Source organism: Eschrichtius robustus, chromosome 5 (genome assembly GCF_028021215.1).
Source record: "Eschrichtius robustus isolate mEscRob2 chromosome 5, mEscRob2.pri, whole genome shotgun sequence".
In the NCBI taxonomy this organism is placed as follows: domain Eukaryota; kingdom Metazoa; phylum Chordata; class Mammalia; order Artiodactyla; family Eschrichtiidae; genus Eschrichtius; species Eschrichtius robustus.
In genome coordinates, this window is record NC_090828.1 from 16,122,034 (window position 1) to 16,148,853 (window position 26,820).

Genomic DNA, 26,820 nt, shown 5'->3' on the forward strand with positions numbered 1-26,820 from the left:
CATAGTTAGAGTGAGGCTGGGGACTCAGCAGCGAACTAGGCAGTTGATGTGTTCTCCAGATTGATCGACACTTTCCCCTAAGCATCTAACTGCCTCTCCTATCACAGACTATTTTGGAATAGCCCCTTGTACCCTGCAGAGCCAAGTCAGAGGGATTGTTTTCTTCAACTTGACTTTCTTTCTGATCATCCCAGGGCTAGGAAAGTCAAGGAACACTAAGATGAATTAAGACAAATTTCTCAAGGAACTAGTGTATAATGGGTAATAAAGTAAATGCATAAATAATTTAAAAACAAAGCCGAGATGATAAGTGCATTAGAGAGAGCTGAAGTGCAGTGAGAGTCGAGAAGAGGAAAGGGTGAGATCTTATTGGAGTAAACAAGAGGGGCTCATGAAGAAGGGAGGGTTCAGATGGCCTTTTGAGTTTAGATAGATATTCATTGGACAGGGAGTTTGGGAGAGTATTTTAGTAATACAGAGTAATGAGCAAAAGCACAGAGTCGGAAGCACATGAGTTGCATATCAGATAACCTTTCATTTTTCACTCTAGTCATGTTGAGAACACAGTGAATAGTTCAATTTGGTTAAGGGTAGGGAGTGTTAGGGTGGCAGGAAGGAATATGATTGATTGAAAATCTATTTGCTCTCTTTGTATTCTTAGTGTTTATTTTTTGGTGCTTATGAAAATGTTCATTCTTAACTTTGGTTATCATTATGGGGAGAGTATGATTATATCAGGTATAACATACAGAAGTGTGTCAATTCATGTTATTCACTCATCATTTCAGGAATCCTTGTTATGTACCAGGCACTCTGTGGCGTTTAGGGGTGGTACATAGACAACAGCAAACTTTTGAGTGGTTTCTGAAGTAGGTCAGTGGCAGTGGGAATGGAAAGAAGAGAACTGCCTTGAAAGGTGGAATGTAGGCAACTGGTTGTGTGAGCTGGAGGTGGGTGCAAAGGGGAGTGTAGGGAAGAGTCACAGATACACCGGGGTTTGCAACACAAATGTTTTACAGCTGGAGCTGTTTAATCCCTCTACCTATTACATTGGGATATAGTGCTGCTTCCCAGAAATGACCACCACTAACCACAGATCATGATGATATTTATATATGTATATATAAATATCACGTTATTTTATAGTGATATAAACAGTGTATGTATTATATATAATAATGCTATAAATATTACATATATCAAATCTATTTGCTTTTATTATAGTTCTGTGATCACCTGGTTTAAATGTAAAGTGTGGTCCATTCTTCTGGCAAACCTTTATTGAGTGCCCACTCTATTGCAGGATCTGGTCCTTAACCTCTCTGGCTGGCCAAGCCCACATACTGGGTCTGTCCTTAAGATAGATTGAAGATCAGTTCTGAACTCAGAGTCAAAAAATAAACATTGGCTGTAAAGAAATCAAACAAAGAGAGTGATGGAAAATTGAAAAGAGTGTCCTGTGTTGCTCTACCTCGTTTGTTGTTGCTTTTGCCAAAGGCAAGGACGGGGGGACAGAGTTAATCTCAACCGCCTGCAGCTTGTACAGTGCCCGGCACTCGCATCTGGCTCAGTGAATGTCAGAGGAGAATAAGAATGGCCCATTAACTTCCAGAGGACATGGGATCAAACCAATAAAGAGTGGTTCATATTTTTCTATACAGTGACCTCCTCTCCAAAGCGGGGCCCTCATTAACCTAACAGCTGTCCTAATGTGGCTTTAACCCGGTGACTCTTTACATTCCTTATGGCTTCATTAGTTCCCTTGAGACACATCACGTCTTGCACCACAGCTATGATCTACAGCCTAACAAATTCCCTACAACACCCGACATATGGATCTTTTACTTAACCCAGCAGGAAAAAGAAGGGAGTAGTTAATCACTGATTAAAATGCCAGAACAAAATCCTTTAGTTTTTAGAAGGATCTGGGAAAGCAGTAGCAAAGTCAACTCAGTTTGAGTGATAGCCAGAGAGTGTGAGTTATTTTAATTTGGGGCACCTGGGAAAAGCTAGCACCAAGCCCCCCCCACCCCCCAAAAAACCCCAAATGTGTCTACATTCCTTTTTTTTTTCCTCCCAGAGGGGGGAAAAAAAACACTTCTAAACCCTTCTGGATAAAAATGAGACTAAAGCTTTAATAAATTAGACCTATGTCAGTATTCCATAAAACTTTGTTTAGACGGTAGCTATGTTATATTTATCAGAGCCAAATCTGAGTATACAATCTAAGAATTATTGTACAGCAAAGACTAATTTGCCTAATTCACCTCCTGGGTAGCTGTTATTATGCAAATAATGGCAAGCACTAAAGTTTTGTAAGGAAGGATGACTTGCAGACATTTATGACGTGTAAAAGTTTTAATAAATATTCCACCTGAAACTCCAAGAAGTAGGCAAGTATCGTTCTCTTACCACCCAGGTAATGGAAGACAGGAAAGGAAGCTGCTTGTGGAAAAGCATTTAACTAGGAGTCAGAAGATGTGGGTTTTGGTCTCAGCTTTGCCAAAAGTGTTTTGTTGAGCAAGTCACAATTTTGCTGTAATCCTGCTGGACTTCAGGTTTTTAAAAATTTAAATATAAATTTGAAAATATGGGGTTTAGATCAGATGATCTTAGTCTGGGTCCATGGATGACCAGGATAATCATGGATGGACTTCAGGAGATCTGGGACACTTGAGATTTGTGCACAAATGTTGTGCCTTTGCCTGTGTGTGTGTGTGTGTGTGTGTGTGTGTGTGTGTGTACACAAGTGTTAAATAGGGAGAGGGCCCCTACCTCTCATCATATTCCCCAAAATCACCACCCCCTGTTCTTTCTTTCTTTCTTTCTTTTTTTGGCCATACCACACAGCTTATGGGATTTTAGTTCCCCGACTAGGGATTGAACCCAGGCCCTCAGCAGTGAGACCGTGGAGTCCTAACCACTGGACTGCCAGGGAAATCCCCCCCCCCACCCCGTTCTTTCCTTTAATTAAAAACCCCTAGGATGCACGATCTCTCAGGACCCTTATAGCATCAGTAATTTGTGATCCTCAGGGAAACCCAGTGGTGGTTCAAAGCCGTGTAACAGATCTATATAGTTTAAAAGTTAAGATAGGTATGGAATATTGGCCTCTGAACTCCATAATGAAGCAAAAATGTGGTCATCCTACAGTTCTCTGCAGGAGTTTGCTCTTGGGATGTATAAAGATGCAGTTAAGTACGCTTTCATGTGTGTCGTGATCCTCCGACATTCACAGGAGCTTGGCATTTCTCCTCATCAGTCTTGCTCATCCTTTCCCAACCTGCTCTCCGTACAGCGGTCAAGGCCGGGTAGCAGCAATGGTAAGAGGGCTGGGCAGGTGTGATATGGGAGAGAGGCAGTGGAGTGAGTGAGAAGGTTCAGGGAATAAGCAGCTTGTCCTGAATTTACCTACTTGGAAAGTACTGTAATTGGCACTTTAGTATCAGCTCTAGTATTTAATGAAACATTTTATAATCTTGTTGTGAATTCTCTTTCTAAGGATTAATGATTACATTCTCTTCCCATGTTTTAAATGGCATTTGAAATAACCCATCTGGAACAATGTAGGTTAGATTTCCTTTGAGGACCACACCAAAAATGTGAACCAGTAATTTATTGATGGGCAAAATTAGGCTTACACCATGGGACAATTAACACTAATCCATGAACCTTGGAAGCAATTTGGACCTAAGTCTCCATTCAAGCCAAACTGGCTTTCAATTATTTGAGGTGTTATTTGGGTACTTTCCTGTTTGCTCAGGGGCACAAAAGGCTTTGGCCGTAGACCAGAGAGCTTAGAAAAGAAAGCAAGTCTCTAATTCTTGGATTTCTCAGTGTGACGTTTGTATTTAATAACTAACATTTACTGAACACAGTATCTCTTAGGTATTTTGCAAGCTTTGATTGTATTGTCTCATTTAACTGATTATATTGTCTCATTTAATCTTGTGAAGGAGTTTTTTATTTCTCCCATTTAGCAGATGAGAAAACAGAGACCCACAGGTATTATGCAAATTGTTCAAGATCACAGAGGTAGTGAGGGATGGGGAAAGGTGGGATTCAACTATTGCCTGGTTTGCACTGCTCCCATGTGAATGAAAAGTATTACCGTATTTCTTAAAATATTAAGTTTTTTTACAACTTTCATTGTTGAGAACAAATTGGTACTTATTTTACTCGTGAAGAGAAAAATTTATAAAAACCTATTCCTTTGTGATTCATTACCCTTTTTCCCTAGTTATCATGATGTTGTATTTTAAATTTTGCTTCAAAAAAATCATTGGATATTATATTACTCCCGAATGGATCTAAATATCATTTCCAAAAGCGTGACTATGACTTTGTAGAAGGGCTCTGAAGAGAGACGTACAAGTAGGGAAAGATCCAGGGAGCAGGTGAAAATCAACCAGGCTGCGGTTCATCAAATGAAGTAAAACCTTGGTGCGAGGGAAGGTTCTGATGTAGTGTGATATTATACAGGCAATTGTAAGCAATTAACCATGCCTGGTAGTAGTTATTCACCAATGTATGTCTCCTGCCCCACTTTCTTACCATGCTAAGTGTGATGTGGAAGGCCAGGTAATGCTGCGTGGGGAGAATGAAATCACATTGAATTAGAGATCGTAGAATGACATTTAATAGGTAGATAGCTTGGTAAAACTTGTTCTTTCTGCCCTTCTGGCTAAGACATTGGTGGAACACTCATATTCCCCTCCAGAACATCAAAGGCCAGTTTGTCTCTGTTGCAATTGCTACTCTTTTCAAAACAGAGTTTCTCGTGATAGTAACAACTGAATCATAGATGCCTTCCACCCATTTTAGATGGACTTCTTCAGTATTCTGCACTTACACATGCCATTCAGTAGATTATTCCTTGATTGTCTGTTAGGAATTAGAGAGAAAATATTGGAAGAGTTGGGTAGGACTTCCGAGGGCCAAGGGAATGTCTTTCAGTCAAAGATGGGCTAATAACAGTACCCCAGGATCACTGTGCTTAGCCAGTTTGGGTACTTAAAATGAAGGTGATTTCAAGGTCATTTTTTTTTTTTTTCTATTAAAAATAGATGTTTATGAGTTTCAAAGCATAAAGAAGGCAAGGGCCATTTCTCATTTTGCAACTTCAGTATATTTTTCCTTTAGTGCTTCTTTTGGCAGTTTCAGCTGGTTCTAGGAGATGCAGAGGCTGGCAGGGGCAAGATGATAGAAAAATCTTGTTAAATGGCCAGAGACAGGCAGCTCCGTCTTCAGTAAGCCCTGCTTCCCTCAGGAATAGCCCTCTGGATTTATTTAGCCTAAATTTAAACAACATTTAAATTCCTTCCTTTAGGAAACTCTTAAACCTCCTGTTGAAGGTTTGTTTTTCAGTAAAGATTTGCTTCCCAACTACTTCTCTTCATCTTATATTGTAGTTATAATATATACTGTATTGTAAATTATAAGAATCTTTATCCAACTCCTGGTAGGTTTATTCTATGTCATCAATATTTACTTGTATTATTTTGGAAAAATGGAAATAAACCCCCAAAACTTTATACCCCTAGCCTTTTGGATTTAATGTTTTGAAGGGATTTGTAGTTATGATGTTTCTTCTAATTTATTACCTGAGCAAAGACATTTTTGATTTAAAGAATTGGGTTATGGAGGAGTTAGCATGAATGTAAGTCAAAAGTAGGTTAAGGCTGATGGAGTAACCAGGAAGAGCCCACCCAGTGGATAAATCAAATTTGGTTTACTTATCTAAAAGTTACAGCAGGAAGTTGGCACAGAGAGATTGGCAACATGCTCTGATAATGTCAGAAGTGCAAGCTTCTGAGTTCTTCATAAGGCATCTCACCAGTAGATTTGAAGACAGTAAGTCTGAATGAGTGAAGTCAAATCAGAACTTTTGGAAATTCAACTCTCCTTCCAGCCTAGTACATAAAGCTGAAGATGCACTGCACATGGGTTGGTCTAGATAAGTGTGGGGAGGGAAAAAAAAAAAAAAAAAAAAAAAAATCACCTGAGCCAGGTGTGCCTCATTAATCTGGAGGTTTTTATACTATAAAATATGACACAGTGCGTGGTATAGTGCAGTGCATTCAGGTATGAAAACAACCCTAGTTTCTTACCCCCAGCCTCCTCAGGCTAACCAGCTTGTTCCAAGCACTTCCCTGAAAACAGTTTTCTTACCCTGATGCCTTTGGGAGTCCTGGTAACAGACGCTTAGGCTTGCAGTGAGAAAACACAATTGATGCAGACCTGAAATTGAGTGCTGTCAATGGTTCTATTATCCCAGGTGGCAATTTATTAAGTTAAGTAAAACTCTAATTCAATTATGTATCAACATGGGAAAATATTGACTTCCCTTCTTTTCCTGTTGGAAACTTAAGGAGTATTAAATGTTAGTGTTCTGAGGAAGTTCAAACAGCGTTCCTTACAACTGTCTTGCATCATGGTTAGAGATGACCAAACTCTTTTCCAGACAAATGCTTGGGTGACTGGCAAAAGTTTAAGCAGATGCCTTGGCAAAGTATCTGTTAAACTGGGCTTTCTTGCTGCAGAAGGGAGACATTCCTCTCTCCACTCTTTTAAAAATTTCGTGACTTGAAATTTACATTTAAGTTGTATAATTGTTAACTTTGTTCTATAAGGAAATCAAGTCTCAACTTTTCTTAGACATGCTGGTCTCTTGTATCTCTTCCAACTGGCGTGACCACTTTTCGAAATCATATCCAAGCTTTAAAAGGAGTTGAAACTTCGTCTCCACTCTAAACTTCTACTGATTTCTCTGCATTTTCAAACATGGAGTTTCTACCTCCTGTGAGCAGTTATTTTGGTGACCTTGATTACTCTGTGAGTTCCTAGAGGAGGAGACAGTAAGCTACTTGAGCTCAGGGGTCCTATCTTATCCACCCCTTTAGCCCTCTGTTAAAAAGACAGGTGCTTATAGCTGCTGTTGAAAGAAATAATAAATAAACCCACTATTTAAAAGAGCTTCATAGATAAAATGCTTTCCTTTCTTGAAGTACTTACCTCTTCAGCATCTATTTCCATGAAGATCAGCACAATGTCTCACACTTTGGAAGGGATGGTAAAATAGCTCCATTTATCCTTCTGGTTAATTTATATGACTTTCCAGGAATTGTGCACATAATGTCCATAGAAATACAAACACATTGATAAGACTATAAAAAACAAGGGTTCGTGTGATAGGTAAGACCAAATTAGGACACATGTCACGCGGGGGCCAAACAGACTCCTGGATCCTCTCCATTATGCTGCGGTACATGAAGGTGGGAGGGTGCTTATGGTGATGGCAGGGAGTTCCCGTGGTCCCCATCCCTGCTCAGCCATCCCTCCCCATGGTCACCCCCGGGCTCGTGGGGGCTCTGCAGGACCATGGAAGGCCCTCTACTGACCCCTGACATCTAATTCTCCTTTCTTCCCTGACAATACAACCCAGAAGGTGGAGGGCTCTTGTGTCTATTTGCCCTGTCAGTAAGGGGCCTTTAATCTGTTTTAGCATGAAAAATTCATTAAGACTGTACTATTATTTCATCAGTGAAATCCTCAAATTTTAAATTAAATCCATAGGTCTGGTTTAGCAACCGCCGTGCAAGATGGAGGAAGCAGGCTGGGGCCAATCAACTGATGGCTTTCAACCATCTCATTCCGGGGGGATTCCCTCCCACGGCCATGCCGACTCTGCCAACATACCAGCTGTCCGAGACCTCTTACCAGCCCACAGCTATTCCACAAGGTATGGAGGAATGGAGTCGGGGGTTGAGATGCAACTCCCAATCTTGTTCCTTGCTGCTTAATTTATGCAGTGAAATCTTCTGCCGGTGTCCTTGTGGCTGTTTGTATGTTCATTACATCAGGTTGTCCTGAAAGTATTGATACCTGTCACATTTCAGAAACATAGCTTGTTCTGTGACCTGTCTGAATCTCTCTAGATAAACTGTGTTGTAATGTAATACTGTTTCAGTATTTTAAAACAAAACAAAACAGCATCCCTACACAAGCATGCAATGTGCTTTTCATTTGTTAAAACTTTACATTTATACTCCAGTCTGCAATTAACTGAAGTTCTGTGATGGCTCCTAACTGCAGTAGGAATAGAGGGAAGTAAGCTTTGATAAAAAGTCCCTCTGTTTTAGTGCATAGAGGTGAATGGGATAAATGATAAAACTAAATTAGTTTGCATTATGAAAGACAGCATTGCAGGCATTCGAAACTATACTGTCACACTAATGTTCAGGTGCTTTGGAAGTATATTTGATAAGAAACTTGAGACTTGCAATTCTTACATGGGTTAATCCTCACGTTGATTAATAACATTCACTAACAAAACAGCTTTGTTCGCACTGTTGATGTGATTTCTGAATTTCTGTTCTGGGTGAGTGTGCGTTGAAAGTATGTAGATAAATTATGTCCTTGCACATATGTGCAGAGATGTGGGTGTATTTGTTATGAGTGGCTCTAGACCTGCGTGTCAAGAAGGGCAGTTTGAAATTTACATGTGGCTGACCAGGATATAGTGCTGATGGCTTGGTGACTGTGAACTTTTGTACTGAACTTTCTCTGCTGGCCTCCAAAGGAGATTTATGGCTGATGACCTTCTTCCTTGCAGCCGTGTCGGATCCCAGCAGCACGGTCCACAGACCTCAGCCGCTTCCTCCAAGCACTGTACACCAAAGCACTATTCCTTCCACCCCGGACAGCAGCTCTGCCTACTGCCTCTCCAGCACCAGGCATGGATTTTCCAGCTATACAGACAGCTTTGTGCCTCCATCCGGGCCCTCCAACCCCATGAACCCCGCCATTGGCAATGGCCTTTCACCTCAGGTCAGTCCCGTGTTTCCAGACAGACGATTTGCTGTATACCAGAACCAAATAGTCAATCCCCCGAGGCAGTCATATAATGAATTGCCAAATTTAAACCATAATGTATTCTTTATACAAGCCACATGATTTCAGTTTTCTAGTTTCCTTTCTCTCCACCCTTCCTACGGGCTGTATCAAAAGTTGTAGCTCAGACTTAAAATCCAAGTGACTTTTAATGTAATCACGGAGATTTTATGTTATACTTAGTTGTCAAGGCATTCATCTTCTCCACTCCTTGTTCTGGGTTTTGGGTAAGAGGTTCACACACATTTTTTTTTTTTTTAATGGTATTTGGTCAGCTGATAGGGTTGTGAGCAAGAACACTTAATAAGAAAACACCAAAGCTTTTATACAATATTCGGAGAGGAGGTTAACAAGTTGTGTGGAGAGAGACCCAGCTGATGACTACAGAACTCTAGGATAAATGAGTTATAAACGCACAAATTAGGAGAATTACCGCTCTTTGGGAATATATAGATATTTGAATGTTGTAATTGTTTTTCTAATTTGCATTGGACTCTGAGCTTTTCTTGAGAGATTATATTAATAAATTGCCTTGATAATTGCATGTCAGAGGGTTGGTTAAATTTCCTACGTGTGGCATCTGTCTGAGGTTGACATTATTAGCAGTTGTTTAAATACAGATCACTTGATTTTATTAGAGAGCACTTGGCCCAGGTGGTGAGGAGAGCTGCCCGCTGAATTTGGAGAAGTGTCACGAAGGGGTTGCAATCTATAATTGCCATCGAGAATCTCTTCAGGGCTGAGAGTGAGAGTTTTAACAGCTTTATCTTTTCTTAACCCCCTTTTTTCCTCTTGGTGGTTAGAAAAACAGAGAGAAGCTCAGAATGACACAAATGAAAAGTGAAAAGACAATTATACTCAATTACACACTAATCACTGACTATCACTGCTGCCTAAACACCAAGAGGGCATTCTAATAGGCAGAAAATGAGATTTTAATGGCACAAAGGGTGGCCAAAATAACGACTCATATATCTTCGCCTTCTTCGTTTTCTTCAACTTGTGGTTTGTGTCTTGGGAGTGGAGTTCCTGGGCTCTGCGCAGTGGAGATAACTCTGAGCAGCTGAAAAGTTCAAAGCCGTTGGAGTTGAAAAGAATGAATAGCAAAGGCAATGAAATAAACATTTCTGCCTAAAGGCAAAAGTTCATAAATCCTTTTTTGTAACAGTGAATGTAATTAAGTTTCATAGATTCCTATAGCACATCCTGGGATAAAAACTAAGAGGTGGCTTTAAGCCTCAGCTGAAAAATAACAACATGAAAACAATGGACGTGCTTCCTACAGGACTTTAATACATTTAGTTTCCAAGTGCTGGCATCTGTGAATGTGATTTTGCATGAAAATCATGGATTTATATTAATAGATTCATCTTTAAATGTCTGGATCTATAGCATAGAAGCTTCTTCCACAGTTTAGAAGTAACATCAGAAGTAGTTATCTCTGCAGTTTTATAAGTCATTTGGGGCCATAGAAGAGCTTTTTATGAACATGATTTAGTTGAAAGTTTGCATAAAAGTAAACTTCAGCTCGAACCACTTCTGTAAGGTGAGACCCAGGATTCTTTTGGCATTTCTCAGTGTTCGAGCATAATAAAAATAATGACACGAACCTGTATTCTCTAAGTGAAGCTCCTAGTTTCTTGTATTATAGATGTCTGCTCTTGTATGTTATAAGAAGTATAAGTGTATTCTACTGTGTTCTATAAGTGGAGGTACTAGCACTTGACCTTGAAACTGTTAATCCTTGATTTCAAGAAGCCTGGCTATGATTCCAGAGTTGGCGGTAGGGTGGGAATCATTCCAATATCAAGCCATGGAAAATTCCACAGGCAACTTCTCCTGTATTTCTTTACTATGCTCTTACACATTATGTTAACTCCTCACTTATTAACTGGCAAATATCCAGGACATTTTGCGTTTCTACCGTATATTTCCTCCTCAGCCCACCACTAGGAACCCATGTTGTGTGAGTTCTTGTAGCATCTCCAGTGAGTTAGAAAAGAAACGAATAATTTGAAGCTCCTCCTTATTTCCATAGGCAAAGTTGGAGAAAAAAAGGCTGAGTGAATCAATATCTTGCCAGACATATTTACAAAAAGATGGAATAGGAACATTAGGAGAATTGGGAATTAAAACTCAGATTTCTATAGCCTTTAAGATTTACCATTTCTCAGGAATGCCTCTATTTAAGCAAGGTGGGGAGGTGTGCACTACCCTGTTTTTGATCGTTTGGCTTTATTAAAAATATTGTAAAGAAAATTTGAAGAAAAGAGTCTAACAGCTGGCTTACCTGTTAACTAAAGAAGAGAGTAAAGAAAGGGTGGTCATGGCTTAGTCTTTTTGCTCGCTATAGAGAAGTGCTTATTAATATACTGGATCATATAATATTACAAATGGAACTAATCCTGCGACTGCCATTTCTCCTCTTCTCCTCCAACTTTTCCACTTCCTCTGTCTCTATCTGGACGTCTAATATGCAGACAAATCAACTGAGGCTCAGAGAGCTTGTGGTCACAGCGCTCATAGTGAGAAAGCTGGGACCGGACAGAGGATTCCCAGCTCCTACTCTCGAATCTCATTCATGATAGCACCCAGCTGGGTGAAGAGGAGACAGGTTTCATAAAAAAATAGAGCCGGAGGTCTTATTCATATTTTAAAATCATTTTATAGAAACTAGTTTTCTAAACTTTGGATTTGGGTTAATTAACACTCTTTTTGCTAATGCACTCTTTACATGCTTTTTTGCTTTACACATTTTTCTTATCAATCTTTTAACTTCCCCCAATAATAAAAGGTACTTCATGGTTACTGTAGAAAATGGAAAAAATTTTAAAAAGGTATCTCTAGAGTAGGAAAAAAATTCCCCTGGGGAGCCACTGTTAATATTTTTGCATATTGCCTTTCAGCTCTTTTTGGGTCTTATGCTTAAAAAAAAAAAAATATATATATATATATATATATACACACACACACACACATATATATATAATTGAGATAGTATGCATGTTCTATGTTATATAATATGTAACTTTGCATCTTACCTATCCCCTGCCTTTACCCTTCATCATAGGTCTTTACCTATCTATTAATTTAAATTGAATTGGAGCTAAAGTTTTTTGAGTCATTATGATCAATTCATTGTAAATCTCTTTAGTGGATGCTATTTTATTTGTGCATTTTATTTGATTTTTTTCTTAGTGTCATTGAAATTGATATATTGTTTGCCATTCAGACTTGGAAATCATGAGTTAGAATGTATGTGAACTGTTGTAAAATCGGCTTTCTAGTTTCTTGTCAAAGAATTAATAGACACCGTTATGATAAGCAAATTGTTTCTCTGTTTGTGTGAGGGATGTAGTTGATTTTCCTTTGGGGTCTCTAACATATCTGCTCCCTTGAGCAAAGATTCTTTTAAAGCTTGGAAACAGGGACTTCCTTGGTGGTCCAGTGGGTAAGACTCCGTGCTTCACTGCCTGGGCCGCGGGTTTGGGAAACTAAGATCTCTCATGACCTGCGGCCTAAAAAAATAAAATAAAATGCTTGGAATCAGAGCCATTAGTCAAATGGTGTTTCTTAGATTCCCTCAGTGCTTTTCCCAGAGAAATTCTCAGCTTTGGGAGGGATGGGTGTGAAGCAGTGAATCAGGAAAAGGTTACACTGTCCAGCTGGTGGGATTAGAGTAGTAGTAGACTGACAGGCATCTATGACATTCTAAATCTCAGAATCCTGATGAAAACTTTTAGAAGCTTTGGCTGTATCCTTCCTCAAGTTGCTGAAAGGGTCTGTGTGTTACTGAATCGTTGGAAAAGTGTATCTTGTTCTGAGGGAATCCATAACTGTATCTGGGGAATATTCCCATTTTATTTATGGAAAAGCTGAGGCCAGTGCAACACAATTAGAGTCACTGGCAGAGTTAAAAGCCAAGTCTACCTCTCTTGCAGTTATTACTAGTTCTTTAATAAACCAAATTACACATTTCACTTGCTGAAGAAGCATAATGTTGTAGAAAGTTTTCCATGGGCTCCGGCACTGATATTCAACTCGATTTTCCTGCAGGAACCGTCAGAAGCCTTCACAGATGGAGGGCTGGACTTCACACTCCCTCAAAAGCTGGATTTGTCAGGGAACTTGAGATTCTCAGGGATGGGTGGGTTGGGAATAGGCTAATTCCCTTGAAATTTTCTACTGTCTCTGAATTTCTAGGATCATTTGAACTATATAACCCTTTCAGGAGATGAGGCTTTTATAATGAATGACAAAACACCATCTGAGAAGAAAACCATTCAACTCCCTCTACCCTGCAGTAGCACCCTCTTTTGAAAAGTTGTGTTTTCTTGGTGTGGGAACACCACAGAAAGAGCACAGGGAAACAGAGACCACGTATTTCCCCTCCAAACCCAGCTGGTGTGTTCCCAGCACCTTCCTGCATGTGCAGGAGAAAAAAAGGAATGCCGACTTGGAATACGGAGTGCCAAGGAAATACTACCATATGCTCAAGACGTGAGACTAATTAACGTTTGGCCCATGTTCTTCTAATTAACTTTCCTTTGCAAGAAACATTACCCTCACTGCTCCCCCCACCTCCAAAACACGCAGAGCCAAACCCCCAAAACAAGGCCAATTAAATGAACAAACTTATATCATTTCAACACCCCCCTACTCCCACAAACACCACGGTTTCTGGTGACAGCTTCTAATGATTTCTTGAGTGAAATACAGTATCAGTGGGTTACACTAGGAAGTTATCTAGGAAGCTTTTTTTTTATTGTTATGTAGTATACAAAAATGGGCCAACTTGGCTGCATTTAGGGTTCATCAACCATTGCAAATGATTCTTCGAATGTTTTGGGTTTGGTAAAACCTAAAACACATTTTGCCAAGCACTTTTCCTCCTTAATTTTTCAAACTGTGTATTTTAGGGAAAATTTGATCCATATGGTTTTGATTCATTTACTCTTATATCATTGACATTTTTTTTTCCTACGGAGCCATTTGATATCCAAGAAGCTTTCTGAGCCTTTCCTACGTTCATTTTAAGCATTTTCCTCCTTAAAAAGAGGAAGTCCTCTTTGTAACCTCAGAGGCTATAAATTTTGAGTACTCTCTCAATTCAGCAATACTTAAAAATACATTTGGTATAAATCTGGATTATTATGAACACATTTTATGTTTAGAACAGATGGGCAGATTTTCGTTTCTGGTTTATGAGTGAAACCAATGATAAAATAAGAAAATAGGCTTAAATTACACAAAAAAAGTTCTGTTATAGACAACTTTTAACTGTTATTAATAAATCTCCACAGTAAGATCTATGCTCAGAGGCCTCATTTCAAATTTTGGCCAGGTCTTGTGTAAGATGTAATTGAATAACCAGTACACCTGTCCTATTTCATGGATAATCTACTGAGGAAAGAAAAAATTCTCATAAAGATTTGTGTACCAGGCTTAAACATGCTTGAATGTTTGCTCACCACTCAGCACCTCAGGAACAAAGGGTAGGTCTGCAGATCTCATCAAGTTTATCGACCATTCATCTGTTAAGTCTGGTTGAATCATCACAGCTTTGTGGGGATGAGATACTGCCTCTGAAACAGACCCAAGGAAGAGCAGATATATCTTTACACTAAGGAGATTGTGGTTAATGGTGGAAGACATCAGGATAAACTTTTGTTCTTATTCACGTTTTATAAAAGAAAATTTTTAACTCCACCACCCATCCAGTTACTTTTAAAGAATAATATTAAAATTGAGATTATCAGTGTGTAATGTATGTAAATTGCATATTTGGTGTCAGCTACGCTTATTAGGCAGCTTCTCCATTTCATGCATATATGTATTAGACTGTCAGTGGTTCCATTTCAAATCAGATTTCAATTGCTCAGCACAGCTTCTTTTGACAAACATTTGTTACTCCTGAAACTTACTAGGGAGAAGCATTTAAACATTAATATGTGTACACAGAACTCAAGACTGCTTTTGATTTTGCTTGTCATTTCCTGGACCACAGTGTTCACAATTATCTCAGATTCCTTCTCTGCAAGGCAAGATGGAGGATCTTTGTCCATCGAAGGTGTGCGGTTTACTACACATCAGTTTGTTATGCGAATGGGGTATAGTCATTAAGAATGGTTGTGATGGGTACTTTTCTGTTTCGTATAGAGAGAATATCCTTTTCACCGTGGTATAGCAATTCCTTGGTCTTCTTTAGTACTGTTGATACATGTAAAAGCAGTAAGATTTACCCTGATGGCAGGGCCAGTTCCTGTTTCAGAAGAGCTATTTTTCTGGACAGTTTGGGCACACATCCAGAAGCCACCTGATGCCAGGCCATTTGTTTTGTCCATTTCACACACAGGTTGCAGATCCCGTGCCCTCAACCTACCTTTATCATCGTGAAGAACCAGACAAACAGGTGGCCTGCCACCAACTCATTTCCAAACAAAGGCACTACCTTTTTACAATTTCCAGAAATTCATCTGTGGAAGAAAAAGGAGTGCTTTTGATTAAAGAGATTGATTGGGCGTCAAACAAAGCTTCGACAGAGAGACATTCCGTACAAAAGTGGCAGCCTCTCCGAAGTTTCAGCCTCTTTCTGTTTCATTTCTAAAGCAATTCATGAGCTCAAAACCAGGGCTGCAGAAGCCTTTTACATGTTTATGAAGGCTCAAGGATGTTTATGATCATAAATAAGCCCATTTCAGCTACACCAGAGTAACCACTGGCCATTTGCATGTTTCCATTCCGCCATATTAGGTTTTCAAGATATTCTGCTCGGTGGTGAAAACATTGTTGCTAATCCATTTGTTGAATCAGCGCGGGCTGTAATTGACCTGGTGCCTTTGGTTTTTCTCCGAAGGCTGTGGTTGCTACCCTTAAAGAGTATGAGGAGAGCCCTGGTTTATGTCAGCTCTAGCCACAGCCTCTTGAGTTCGTTGGAGAATTGTGAGAGAAACAAGTACTTGGCCAGAATCTCTTTTTTAAAGAAAGGGAGGGAGCAGCAACCACCAGTGACTGAATCTTACATCATGTCACTGAAATGAGCCACCAGAAAACCTTTCTTGCTGAATTAAATTTTTTGTGTGAATTAAATTGATTTAAGTAGAAATTCCATCAGCTACTTTCTCTTGTACATTGGACGAAAACTGTAACAACCCCAAGGTTTTTAGGCCCATTTGAATTCCTTTAGCCATTGAAGAGAAAAAATTGAGTGTGATTGCTTGGTCTATAACTAAGCTACTGGAGTAAAAAGTTTTTCTTTTTCGTCAGTAAAACATAGGAAAGCCGTGCTGAATTCTAGTGTGAGGCCAAGGGTCTGAATCAACCCTTTATATGTGGTTGGAATGCAATGTAAAGCTTTTAATTTATTACTGCATTTGCAAAATGGCAATATCTATAGAAATCTCAATACTTGCATATTTATTCAATTAGAGGCTGAATGTGTGCTTTGTACTGCAGACACAGAAGACCGGATTCAGTCATTAGTTGTATACTATTTTTTTTTTTTTTTTTAAAGAATCTGTCTCTGCAAAACAGTCTGGGTTTCATCAGAGGTGTATATTTTTCACTGTATAGTGTAATATTTAAAAATTCCTCTTGACATTTAGCTAGAGTTCAGTAAACTGGAGTTTCTGAGATTAGTGATTGCGTTGTCTCCACTGATCAATGGAAAGGATGGTAAATTGAGAGACCCTTTGAGATAGTGCATTTTGTAGACTCAAAGGGTTGTGTTTCTACCTTGCAGGGAATATTTCTGAGCTGTGAGATGACTGGGCAGGCTGTCCTCAGCACTGAACTAATGAAGGATGCAGGCATTATTTAAAGAAATAACCATCTTTTCCCCCCTCCACGAAATACTGATGTCTCATTTTGGGCAGCTTGCCTTACAAAATCTAATTAAACAGCTGCCGATTAAAAAAACCCTCTATATCACTTCTCGGCCTTTTGGCTAAGATCAAGTGTAAAAACCCTCTAAAGAGCTGACTCTCTATATATAAGATTCCAAGGGAAAATTTCTAGTTCAGTATGAACCCTTCTATGACACTTGTAGGCAGAATTTCTTGTTTTAGTCTCTGTTGATGCCACATTAGTGTGTTTATACCTTGTTAAAATTCATATCACACTGTATTATAACATATCCATCCCCCTTTGGACCATGAGCTTCTAGAGGCATGATACTAGGTCATAATCATCTTTGAACACCCAGAAACCAAACAGTGTCTCATAATAAAGGCTTGTTCCCCAAAGTGGGCTCTTTGGAATAGTGGTTTGGGGAAAAAGGATTTTGAGTCAACGATTTGGTAAATATTTCAAATTATATCCCTTTATCTTTCAGAGTCCCAGTGCACATTAGCCTACTAAAGGCTCTGACAAGTCTTGCAGTGTAGAAACATGTTTGTTTAACTCAGTGTTCTTTAATTTGACTGTGGATCCCTTTTGTTGAGTATCAGACTACCATGTTTTGAGGAACATTTCCTAGGAAGTGCTGAATGAAAAAAATGGGTAGAAACCCAACTCATGATTTGTCCATTTCTAGAATTGTTCTTTAATTTTTTTTCACTAGTGAATGTTTCTTCCATTTAATGTCTGATGTTATCTCCTGCTTCAATACACTGTCACCCTCTGCAAGCGACCTTAGCAGAAAAAAGCGTAATTTTAAAGAAAAAGCTATAAACTGCTCATTAATGTTTAGATAGGCAGAAAAAGGGAGTAAAAAGAGAGAGAATTCGTGTTTAGTGAACTGACGGCCGTGTGAGTGTAACTCATTGATCTAAGCAGGAGCCCCAAAGTCAAAAGCACTAGATTCCAGCACTTAACAGCCACTCACTAGCTGTGTGTCTTCAGGCAAGTTGTTTAAACTATCTCAGCTTCTGTTTCATCCTCCTGTTAAACTTGGGAGATATTGAAAAAGAATCACCCTATAGAGCTACGCTGAGAAGCACAGCACTTAAAAGGACTAAATGCATTTCGATAAAGTGATAAAACTGCTTGTTGCGACAGAGCTCTCATTGTTGTTTGCTGAAAAATATCACGCAGGCCCCTGACAAAAAAGCATACTTTTCTTTGTCCCTGATGAATAAGGCAAATGTGGAAGCTGAATACCATCAAAGGAAAAGCAGTTTCTTGGTGCACTGGAGTATTTTAAGGTATTCTACTCAGACATTTTAAAGACCTAAGGACACATATTCGTGTCCATTCAGAATGCAGTCATTGTAATGCTCCCGGGATAATATGCTCCCCAGAAATACAATGTACAAAAATTGGTTTTGTTTGAGTAATTCAGATCACAATAACATGAGAACCCACTACAATGAAAAGAAGAGGCAACTGTCCTTCATTCCATGGGGCTAAGAGTAGGGAGGGGACAGGGTTGTCCTATTGTTTCCTATTCTTATTCTTGTTTTGATTTATTGAAATGTAATTTTTAAAAAATTATTTATTTATTTATTTATTTATTTATTTATTTTTGGCTGCATTGGGTCTTCGTTGCTGCATGCAGGCTTTCTCTAGTTGTGGTGAGCGGGGGCTACTCTTCGTTGCGGTGCGTGGGCTTCTCACTCCAGTGGCTTCTCTTGTTGCAGAGCATGGGCTCTAGGCGCACAGGCTTCAGTAGTGTGGTGCACAGGCTTCAGTAGTTGTGGTGCATGGGCTTAGTTGCTCCACGGCATGTGGGATCTTCCCGGACTAGGGCTGGAACCCATGTCCCCTGCATTGGCAGGCAGATTCTTAATCAGTGTACCACGAGGGAAGTCCCTTGAAATATAATATTGACATGAACTCATTTTTAAAAAATCTAGAGTCTAGCTTTGATGATACTAGATACCTCAAAGGCAGGAGAATCTGATGAACGCTATACTTCTCTCTCACCAGCAAAAGAGAAAGGTAGCTAAAACAACAGGTGCAATAGCAAGGTTTCAGAAAGTAAGGGGCAATCTAAGTAATTTTGATTTAATTGATTGGGGAGTATTCCTTTTATCACTAAATTACAAAGACTCTATTTTGTCAAGATCTGTAGGAGCAGATTTAATTTCTGTAGGTCAAAGAACTATGTACATGGCCTCACTGTGGGCCCTGGATGTTGCCAGCTACTTCAAGTTGCCTGGGAATAGGAGACATAGCCACTGCCCAATTTATGATCAAGAACACAAGTAAGTTTTCACGTGGAAAAGCACTGCAACATCTTTATTGGTCCAGTGTCCCTGGAGTCGGGAAGGTGGGGGAATTAAAGTAGGTAGGACTTTAGCTTACTGGAATAGTAGCTTCTGGTTCTTAGAAGGCTGTATTCTCAGATGTTGTCCCATATGTATAGAGTTGTTACAAATTTCCATGCATCTTAAGTGAAAGCTTATTCTGCCTTAACACAAAACCTGTGAAACAGGGCAGAAAGCACTTCCTGAAGGGTAAGTTCATTCTCAGACTTTTGCAAGGCTGTGCACTGCTTTCCCATAGTTAATAGAAACAATTTTCCTGATATCTACTCGTTAAATCAGTATCACTTGATCTTTCAGTTGGGGCTCTTTTCTCTGTCCTGAGGACTTATCTTCCTTCACATGAAGAGAAGTGTAGGGAAGTTTCTCTTCTGTAATCTTCAGGCGTTTAGTAGATGGAGTCTTATGACACGGACTTTGGGCAGCCACAGAAATATTTGCCTGCATCACACATGATCTGGAAGAAAGAAGAAATTCCGCTGTGGAGCCGGGCAAATTTTTTCTCCCTCAGTAGCCTGGAACGTCTGCCCTCCACACGGTTGTAGTATTGGGTGGAAGGGGAAGTTTTGGGGGAATGAAGATACAGTGTAGCCCAGCACCCCTATGCTTCAGAGGGGCAGTGTGGAGGTCCTTCTTTCTAAAAGGTAACGTGGACACCTAGGTTATTGTAAAGTTCTGCGTGAATCTCAGACAGAACTGGGCAGTTAAGATTCAGCAAGGTGTGCATTTACGAATGGTTATTAGGGTGAATCAGCCCTGCATTTTCTTGAACGCAGGCTTAGCTTATGGGCAATTAGAGAGAAAGTTTTAAACACCATCTCACTGAAGTACTGTGGGATGCCCAAGCCTAGAGCTTTTCCCTTTCTATATTTGGAATCCTAGGTCTCAAGAGGTCAATTAATATTTAGCAAATGTGTCCAGAAGTAGTCATGAAATTAAACCAAGATATATGCTTAATTTTCTACAGTCATGTTTTTGAAATGGTGATAGGTTTGAGTGGTTACTCTTTAGAGGGCTGCTGTTGTTTCCTGAAATGAGAAGAGTTAACAGCAGGTAATGTCATTCCTCTCAGAAAGAGTTTGAGACTCTCTGTGTTAAGTGTTGAATGAGGGTATCTGACCCACATCTGTTTTACATTAGAATGGAACATTGCCCTGACATCGTTAGGAGCATTTGTCAAGATTCCCTGGACAGAGCTTCTGTAAATTACATGCTGCAAATGTGTCAGGGTCAGATAAGAGGATATCATTAACTCCCCCAAGTTTACTCAGGGCTCTGTCAGTCCATCTTAATATGCTAACAGCCAACAATTTTCCCTGAGCTGTTTTGCTAGATTTTTCATTCATAGAAGAAAAAATATGTATGCTACACCCTACCCCCCCAATATCACACATGTTCTTTTCTCATAAATCATATTAATTGTAGACATGGTCACAAAGCATATTAAATGCAGGCATGCGTAAATGAATTAAAACATATGAGAATTTTATTACAGCCCATGGTGGGTCTCACATAGTCAAATACCAACTGTATTAACCATGCTTTTTCATTTAGGTGAAATGAGCTTTTTCTTAATGGGCTTTATTTTACTGATAATAGATGGACACGATATGATTGTTCATCACTGTCTAGAAGTAAACTCTGTATGTATGTGTATATGTATATATGTCTCTTGCAAGCCACTTCTATGCTAATTTTTTTGCCTAGATTTATATTTTAGTCATCAGTCTCTAAAGAATATTGCTATCCATTTGACAGCTTAGGTCTATTGAGAAATAGGTATTCTAAAGAATCAATAAAGTAAAAGTCATTCTGTAACTTGTCACAGAGCTGGAGACTAAAGCACATATAACACTTAGAGTTTAACTGAGAAGGTACTCACTGTGCTCTTTACAAATAAAACTTGGAAATATATGCACCATATGAACCACACTTGTCTGACACACATACTTTTTCATCATGTGCGAAACGTAGCTACTTTAAAATGTTAGCTAAGGATTAAAATAAAAAATAAGTGTGTATTTAGCTGGACATTTTACATGCACTGGTTTTCTATCTGGTTAGGTAAAGGTCAGCCATGCCCTTCCCGTAACTCTGGGTGGGTGAGAAGGTCACCATCCTTACCTTGCTAGAAACTTCTGCCTTCAGGCAACTTCCCTCTTACAGCTTTCAAACAGACCGGGCCAAAAAATCTAATTATTTAGATGCTAATCAACTGCAGGATAATTCCTAAGGCGTTTGAATCTGAAGACAACATTTTCAGGAAAATTTCTGCTGTTCAAGTTTAGGGTTAGTTACAGCCTCAAAGATACAGTCGCTGATATCTAAGCATAACATAACTCCAGTAGTACCCGTATCGGAAAAAAACACTTGCATAAACATTTGAATTTTTTGTTTGGTTGTGTAAATAAATTATATCCAAATTTTAAAAGTTTATAATCATTAGACTTTTGAGAAAAGTGTAGAAGCTATAAAAAAACCCCTTTATGTCATACAAAGCTGTAATTCACAATGGGTTTCTAAAATGCAACTAAATGTGTATTATTAAATGTTAAATCAGAAAAGCATCTGATTACTTAAGAGCAAAAAAGAAAATAAAGACATGAACCAGGATTCCTGCTAAGGAAAAAAAGAAGAGCCTAGACGTACACCATAATTTGCTAAATCATTTTAGATATCTGATAAGCTCTGAGCACTTTCAACTGATGGCAAAATCATAACACTTAAGCCAAGATGGATATTTTCCAGACACATTGTTTTAAATGTAAATCTTAACTTGACTCATAGTGTTTTATCTTTTATATTTAATCTTACAATAGGAAAATTAATTCAAGAGAAATATGGCATGAAGCAATTGTAAAGAGTTAGTTTCTCCTGAACCATATAATCTTCCAATCAAGATATAAACAACTTATTTGGAATTCTGAAACGTGAGAATGAGCTTAAAAAGATCTTCAACAAAGTCTCTAATAAAGGGAATGACTGAGGAACCAGCAGAAGTCCCACTTCACGATTGTAAGGCGTGAATTTGTTTTTAAAGGTTATCCATAGAACAATTTAGAAACGGTGTCTGGGAAATGTTTTGGAGGTAACAGTTTACTGATATGCTTAATAGACTTTTTTCCAGATGCCTCACCTAAGAGTTGTACTCAACTAAAAGTTAAAAAAAAAAAAAAAAAAAAAATCCTCCTCCCACCTCCCTTCCCAAGGAGACAGAACAGAGATCTTTATAAAAGGAAAACTTTTCCTGTTCATTGCAGTTCCTGGACTCATCTGACATTTAATAAGAATGTGATTGATGTTCAGTAGACAGAACTGATTAGCCCTGAGTCTATTTCTTTTCCTGTGAAATTGTTTGTGAAAACCAGGCAATTGTGTTTCTCCTACCTCAAATTAAAAAATAAAATAAAATCAGGCAAAAATGCCAGCCCTGTAATAGAAATAGCTTATTAATGGCTTATGAGGAAAAATCCCCCACTTTGCAACCAATGGAGATTTTATTTTAGGCTTTGAATTACAAATTGCTGTAGGAAAAGCTTATATGAAAGAGATCCTGACAATATTCTTAAAAAGAAAATATGACTGGAAGACATTCCATGACCATATTGGGGGAGTTCTAAGAAGTCTGTTTACCAACTTTGTGCAGCAGAAAGAAATTTCCATAGCTTCCCTTGAACCACATTAAATAGCAAAATTGCTTTTAAAGAAATGTACATAAAAATGTAATGGGACCCTTCCATAGAGATTTGAGGTTTTAAATTATGTTAGGGGAAAGTAATGCATTTTGTATTGATACAGTTATTTTTCTTTTCCAACACATATTTCCTTTTTAATTTTTAAATAAGAAGCCGTGACAACGATGTACATTTCTCAAGTTTTCTCCGTGTGAAATATTGAAATAAGTTGCGTTAGTTGTCATTATTCATTAATTTCCATTTCAGAGCAAATGTAGGGAAGTATTAGTGCCTCTTTTCCCATCCTCATCCAATTCTTGAGAAAGAAGTCATGATTACAATGTGTGACCATCACAGTGGAAAGAAAAACTCGTGGGAGAATATCTGTCTCTAAGCAAGATAACGGGTCTCTGGTCCTCTTTATTTCCTCACATTAGCTTCCGCAAGTATTGGGCTGCTGAGCTAAGGGCAATTGCTAAAGCAGGAGCTGTCACTAGCTTCCGGTGTGTGACAGTCATAATAGTGAAAGGAAGATCCATCAAGCATCCCTCTTATTCCATTCACACAGCTGCCATCCCTCCTGATTGGATCATGAGCTGGGATGTCTTTAGGACACTGTGCCCTGGCACCTTTAAGGCGCTATCTTTCTCTTGCCCTAGAATATAGCCTTGGCAGATGGTACTGTATGTTCTCCATCCTCCAACAAATATATTTCAAGGTCTTCCTGTCCTAAGGTATTTTCTAGTTCAACAACTGCAAAAAGTTGCTACGTGAACATCATAAGCTGAATTTTGCTTATAGGAAGGACTCATTTCTTCTCTTTTAGGATCTTCATGTTTTTTTCCTCCCATGGACAGAATTATTGCGGCCTTCAAAGTTATGCAAACAGGAAATATATGGCAGAGGATTAAAAAAAGTTTATCACAAAAATGTACATATAGCTCATGGGAGAGTGTGCATGTTTTGAATAAAATTCTTCTATTACTCTTCAACTGTGACTGTGTATAGAGTATTCCATTTCTTCCTTAAAGAGGTATACCATTAACAGAATTTCAAGTAAGTATCTTCATGAAGGACACTGTTAAGAATATATTTCCTTTTTATCCAGTACCACTGGATATTTTTCTTTGAATCTATACAGTTACAAAGTTGCTTTTTCTAAGTGCTTTTTAAAAAAAACTTAGCACAGATTATTTACACAGTAAAATATTTGTGCCCTGTGCCATAATCCCCCTTTTATTAAAAATATCACATTTTTAATATTTTAATTTTCCTTGTCCATTCTTGCCCATTAGACCAGTACACAGAGAGGTACTCCTGATTGGAAAGGAGTGTGTTTGGCCCTGAGCAACCTCTACTTTAAAGACTTCTTTTCTAATAGACGTTCGTAATTTGGGCTGAAAGAAAATATTTAATAAATTAGTATATCAATTGACATTTATGAATTTTCCAAGTATATACTGCAAAATCGTCTACGTGAACTCAAAGAAAGGCAAAAAAGAAAAAAAATATATAGATGGAAGAACATTCAGGAAATAAATGCATTTGGGGCTATGTTCAGGTTTTTTAAATGAGAAAATGAAGTAATTAACTTACTGTAATCAGCAGTGTATGAGAGCCCCATGTTCTGGTGACTTTTCATCCTCCTTTAGCTGTGACTCCTATTCTTACTTTACTCTGTGACTCTCACTTTCCCCTAATCCCCAATAAAACAAAACTATGCTCTGAAACATACGATTTTTTTTTTTTTGGAATATAAGTAATTTTTAGAGATTTTGAAAAATCTCAAGCTCAAAATTTTGATCCCTTGGAATGTCTTTAAAAATTTGGGTAAAACTGTGTTGCTTTCCCCACACCAGCCCACCTTCCCATCTGCTCACGCATAGAAGAACTCAAGTGAAAGGGAGACAAGGAAATGAAGAATAGAGACTTGCCGGGGTGGGATGGTGAGGAGAATCATGGCTTGTTGAAATGGAGGAAGAAAGGGTAATCCATAGAAGGTGGTGAACAGATTTTCTTTTGTTTTCTCTTTTTCTTTTTTTTGGGTCTTTTGGGGCTAATTGAAGATGGATCAGTTTAAAGCTTTATTTCAAGAAGATTTTGTTTAGCTATGAGGATTATGCAAACCCTTCCCAAAGGGGATTGTGGCCTCACTGGTTTTGGAATCTAATTTAGGAAGCTTTCTGGAATGTGAGATTCATCCCTCCCTCCTGCCTTGCTGGTACCCCTCCATCCAGGATTCTGTGGCCTGAATTACCTTGGTGGATAACCCAAGACCTACAATCAGGGTTGAGTTTCATTACTGCCCTCTCATCTTGCTCTTATTTGTACACTTTAATCTCCATATGCTTCAAACGTCTTAAAATACAACAGAACTAGGATGGAAATATTGTGCAGTGGTGGGTCCCCGCACTGAAATACTTTGTAAGCAGGTGATATTTTCTGGAAGCTCTTCACTCAGCAGTCGATTTCTTCTGCGATTGCTTTTTGAGTCCTGCCGCTGACTTGTATGAAGTTGAGAAAAATCACTTCCTCTCTTGGGTGGCAGTTTTCCAGCTGCAAAATTAATTATCTACTTGCTTCCATCACAAGGTGTTGTAAGGGTCAGCGAGCCTGTGTTTGTGAAACTTGTCACCGTGCTAATCGGAAAGTTGTTCTGTTATCACAGTTTTGTTTTTTTAAAAGTTCGCTTGCTCTCCAGGGTTATTTAAAAAACCGAGCAGACTTTTTATAACATGTTTGCATTTCAGGCTTTTTTTTTTTAACACTTCTTATGAAAATGTTAGTTTAGAGAAGAAATGAAAGGCTTAGGTAATGGGGGCAGTTATTTGGAGAATCATTTACCATTCATTCATTCATTCATTCATTCAGTACCTAATATGTGCCAGCACTCTGTTAGGTGCTGATGATATGAAAATCGGTAGATTACTCCCCTCAGAGCTCTCATAATTCAAAGTAGGTGACCAAGTACTAATTACACAGTAAGAGGGATGAGGAAAACGCAAGGGAATATCAGGGAGGATGTACTAATTTCTAATTACTGAAGGATGGCCAAGATGGGGAGTGGAGTTTTTGTGAGAGGGAACTCTATGAAAAAAGACACAGAGATCTCAAAATACACAAAAAGAATTTGATTTGGATTCAACTTAAAAAAAAAATAAGCAAATGCCTGTTTAAAATGACATGTGAAACTCCCAGTTGTAATACATGGTTAAACATTATTCAATATGAACAGATATAATTTCTTCCTCCTTCCAACCTTCTGTCCCTGTGTCCCTCCTTCTTTGAATTTCCAGTATGATTTTATCACTAGGGGCACGGTGTCCTCTCTCTCCCACCCTCTCTCCTTTCTTCTTTTTCTTTTCCCTTCTTCCCCCACCCTCCTTCCCCTTTCCGCCCTCTCCTTCTTTCTGAAACTGCAGTCAGATGTTATCACTGGGCATGATGTAATATCTCTGCCACTTTGAATGGAGGTCACCGTCTTCGGGACAGCTCTTCAACAGTAGATTTCCAAAGAAGTAAAACTTGGCCTTTTGCAGTTATCCTTTCAGCTACAGGCTAGGGTCTGGTCCTCCCTGCATTCTCACTTCTTCCTAATCTGCCTGTTTATTTTAGGTAATGGGACTCCTGACCAACCACGGTGGGGTACCCCATCAGCCCCAGACCGACTATGCGCTCTCGCCTCTCACTGGGGGCCTGGAACCTACCACGACGGTGTCGGCCAGCTGCAGTCAGAGACTAGACCATATGAAGAGCTTGGACAGTCTGCCAACCTCTCAGTCTTATTGCCCACCCACCTATAGCACCACGGGCTACAGTATGGACCCTGTCACAGGCTACCAATATGGGCAGTATGGACAAAGTAAGCCTTGGACTTTCTAGGGAGTAATTACTCCTGGAAGGGTGAAACACTTTAACTCTTCCTTGAGAAAGCGGAGCTGCCAGCATGATTAAGCCTTCCATCCTGGTATCAATTTTGTGGCAAAGCCAGCTGGTTGTTTCAGCAAGGGCTTCCCAGTATAATTATTTTCTTAACCAATGTCAACAAC

General features: G+C 39.0%; 1 protein-coding gene across 3 annotated transcripts in view; it reads left to right on the forward strand.

Annotated features, from left to right (window-relative positions):
* The window catches only part of PAX3 (paired box 3), a 91,641-nt gene that overhangs the window by 64,262 nt on the left and 559 nt on the right, over positions 1–26,820 (forward strand). For all 3 annotated transcript variants that reach the window (XM_068543763.1, XM_068543764.1, XM_068543765.1), the window contains exons 6-8: positions 7,576–7,741; positions 8,615–8,829; positions 26,387–26,633. In XM_068543763.1, the coding sequence (XP_068399864.1) occupies positions 7,576–7,741; positions 8,615–8,829; positions 26,387–26,633 (628 nt within the window). The remainder of the gene's footprint in view (positions 1–7,575; positions 7,742–8,614; positions 8,830–26,386; positions 26,634–26,820) is intronic.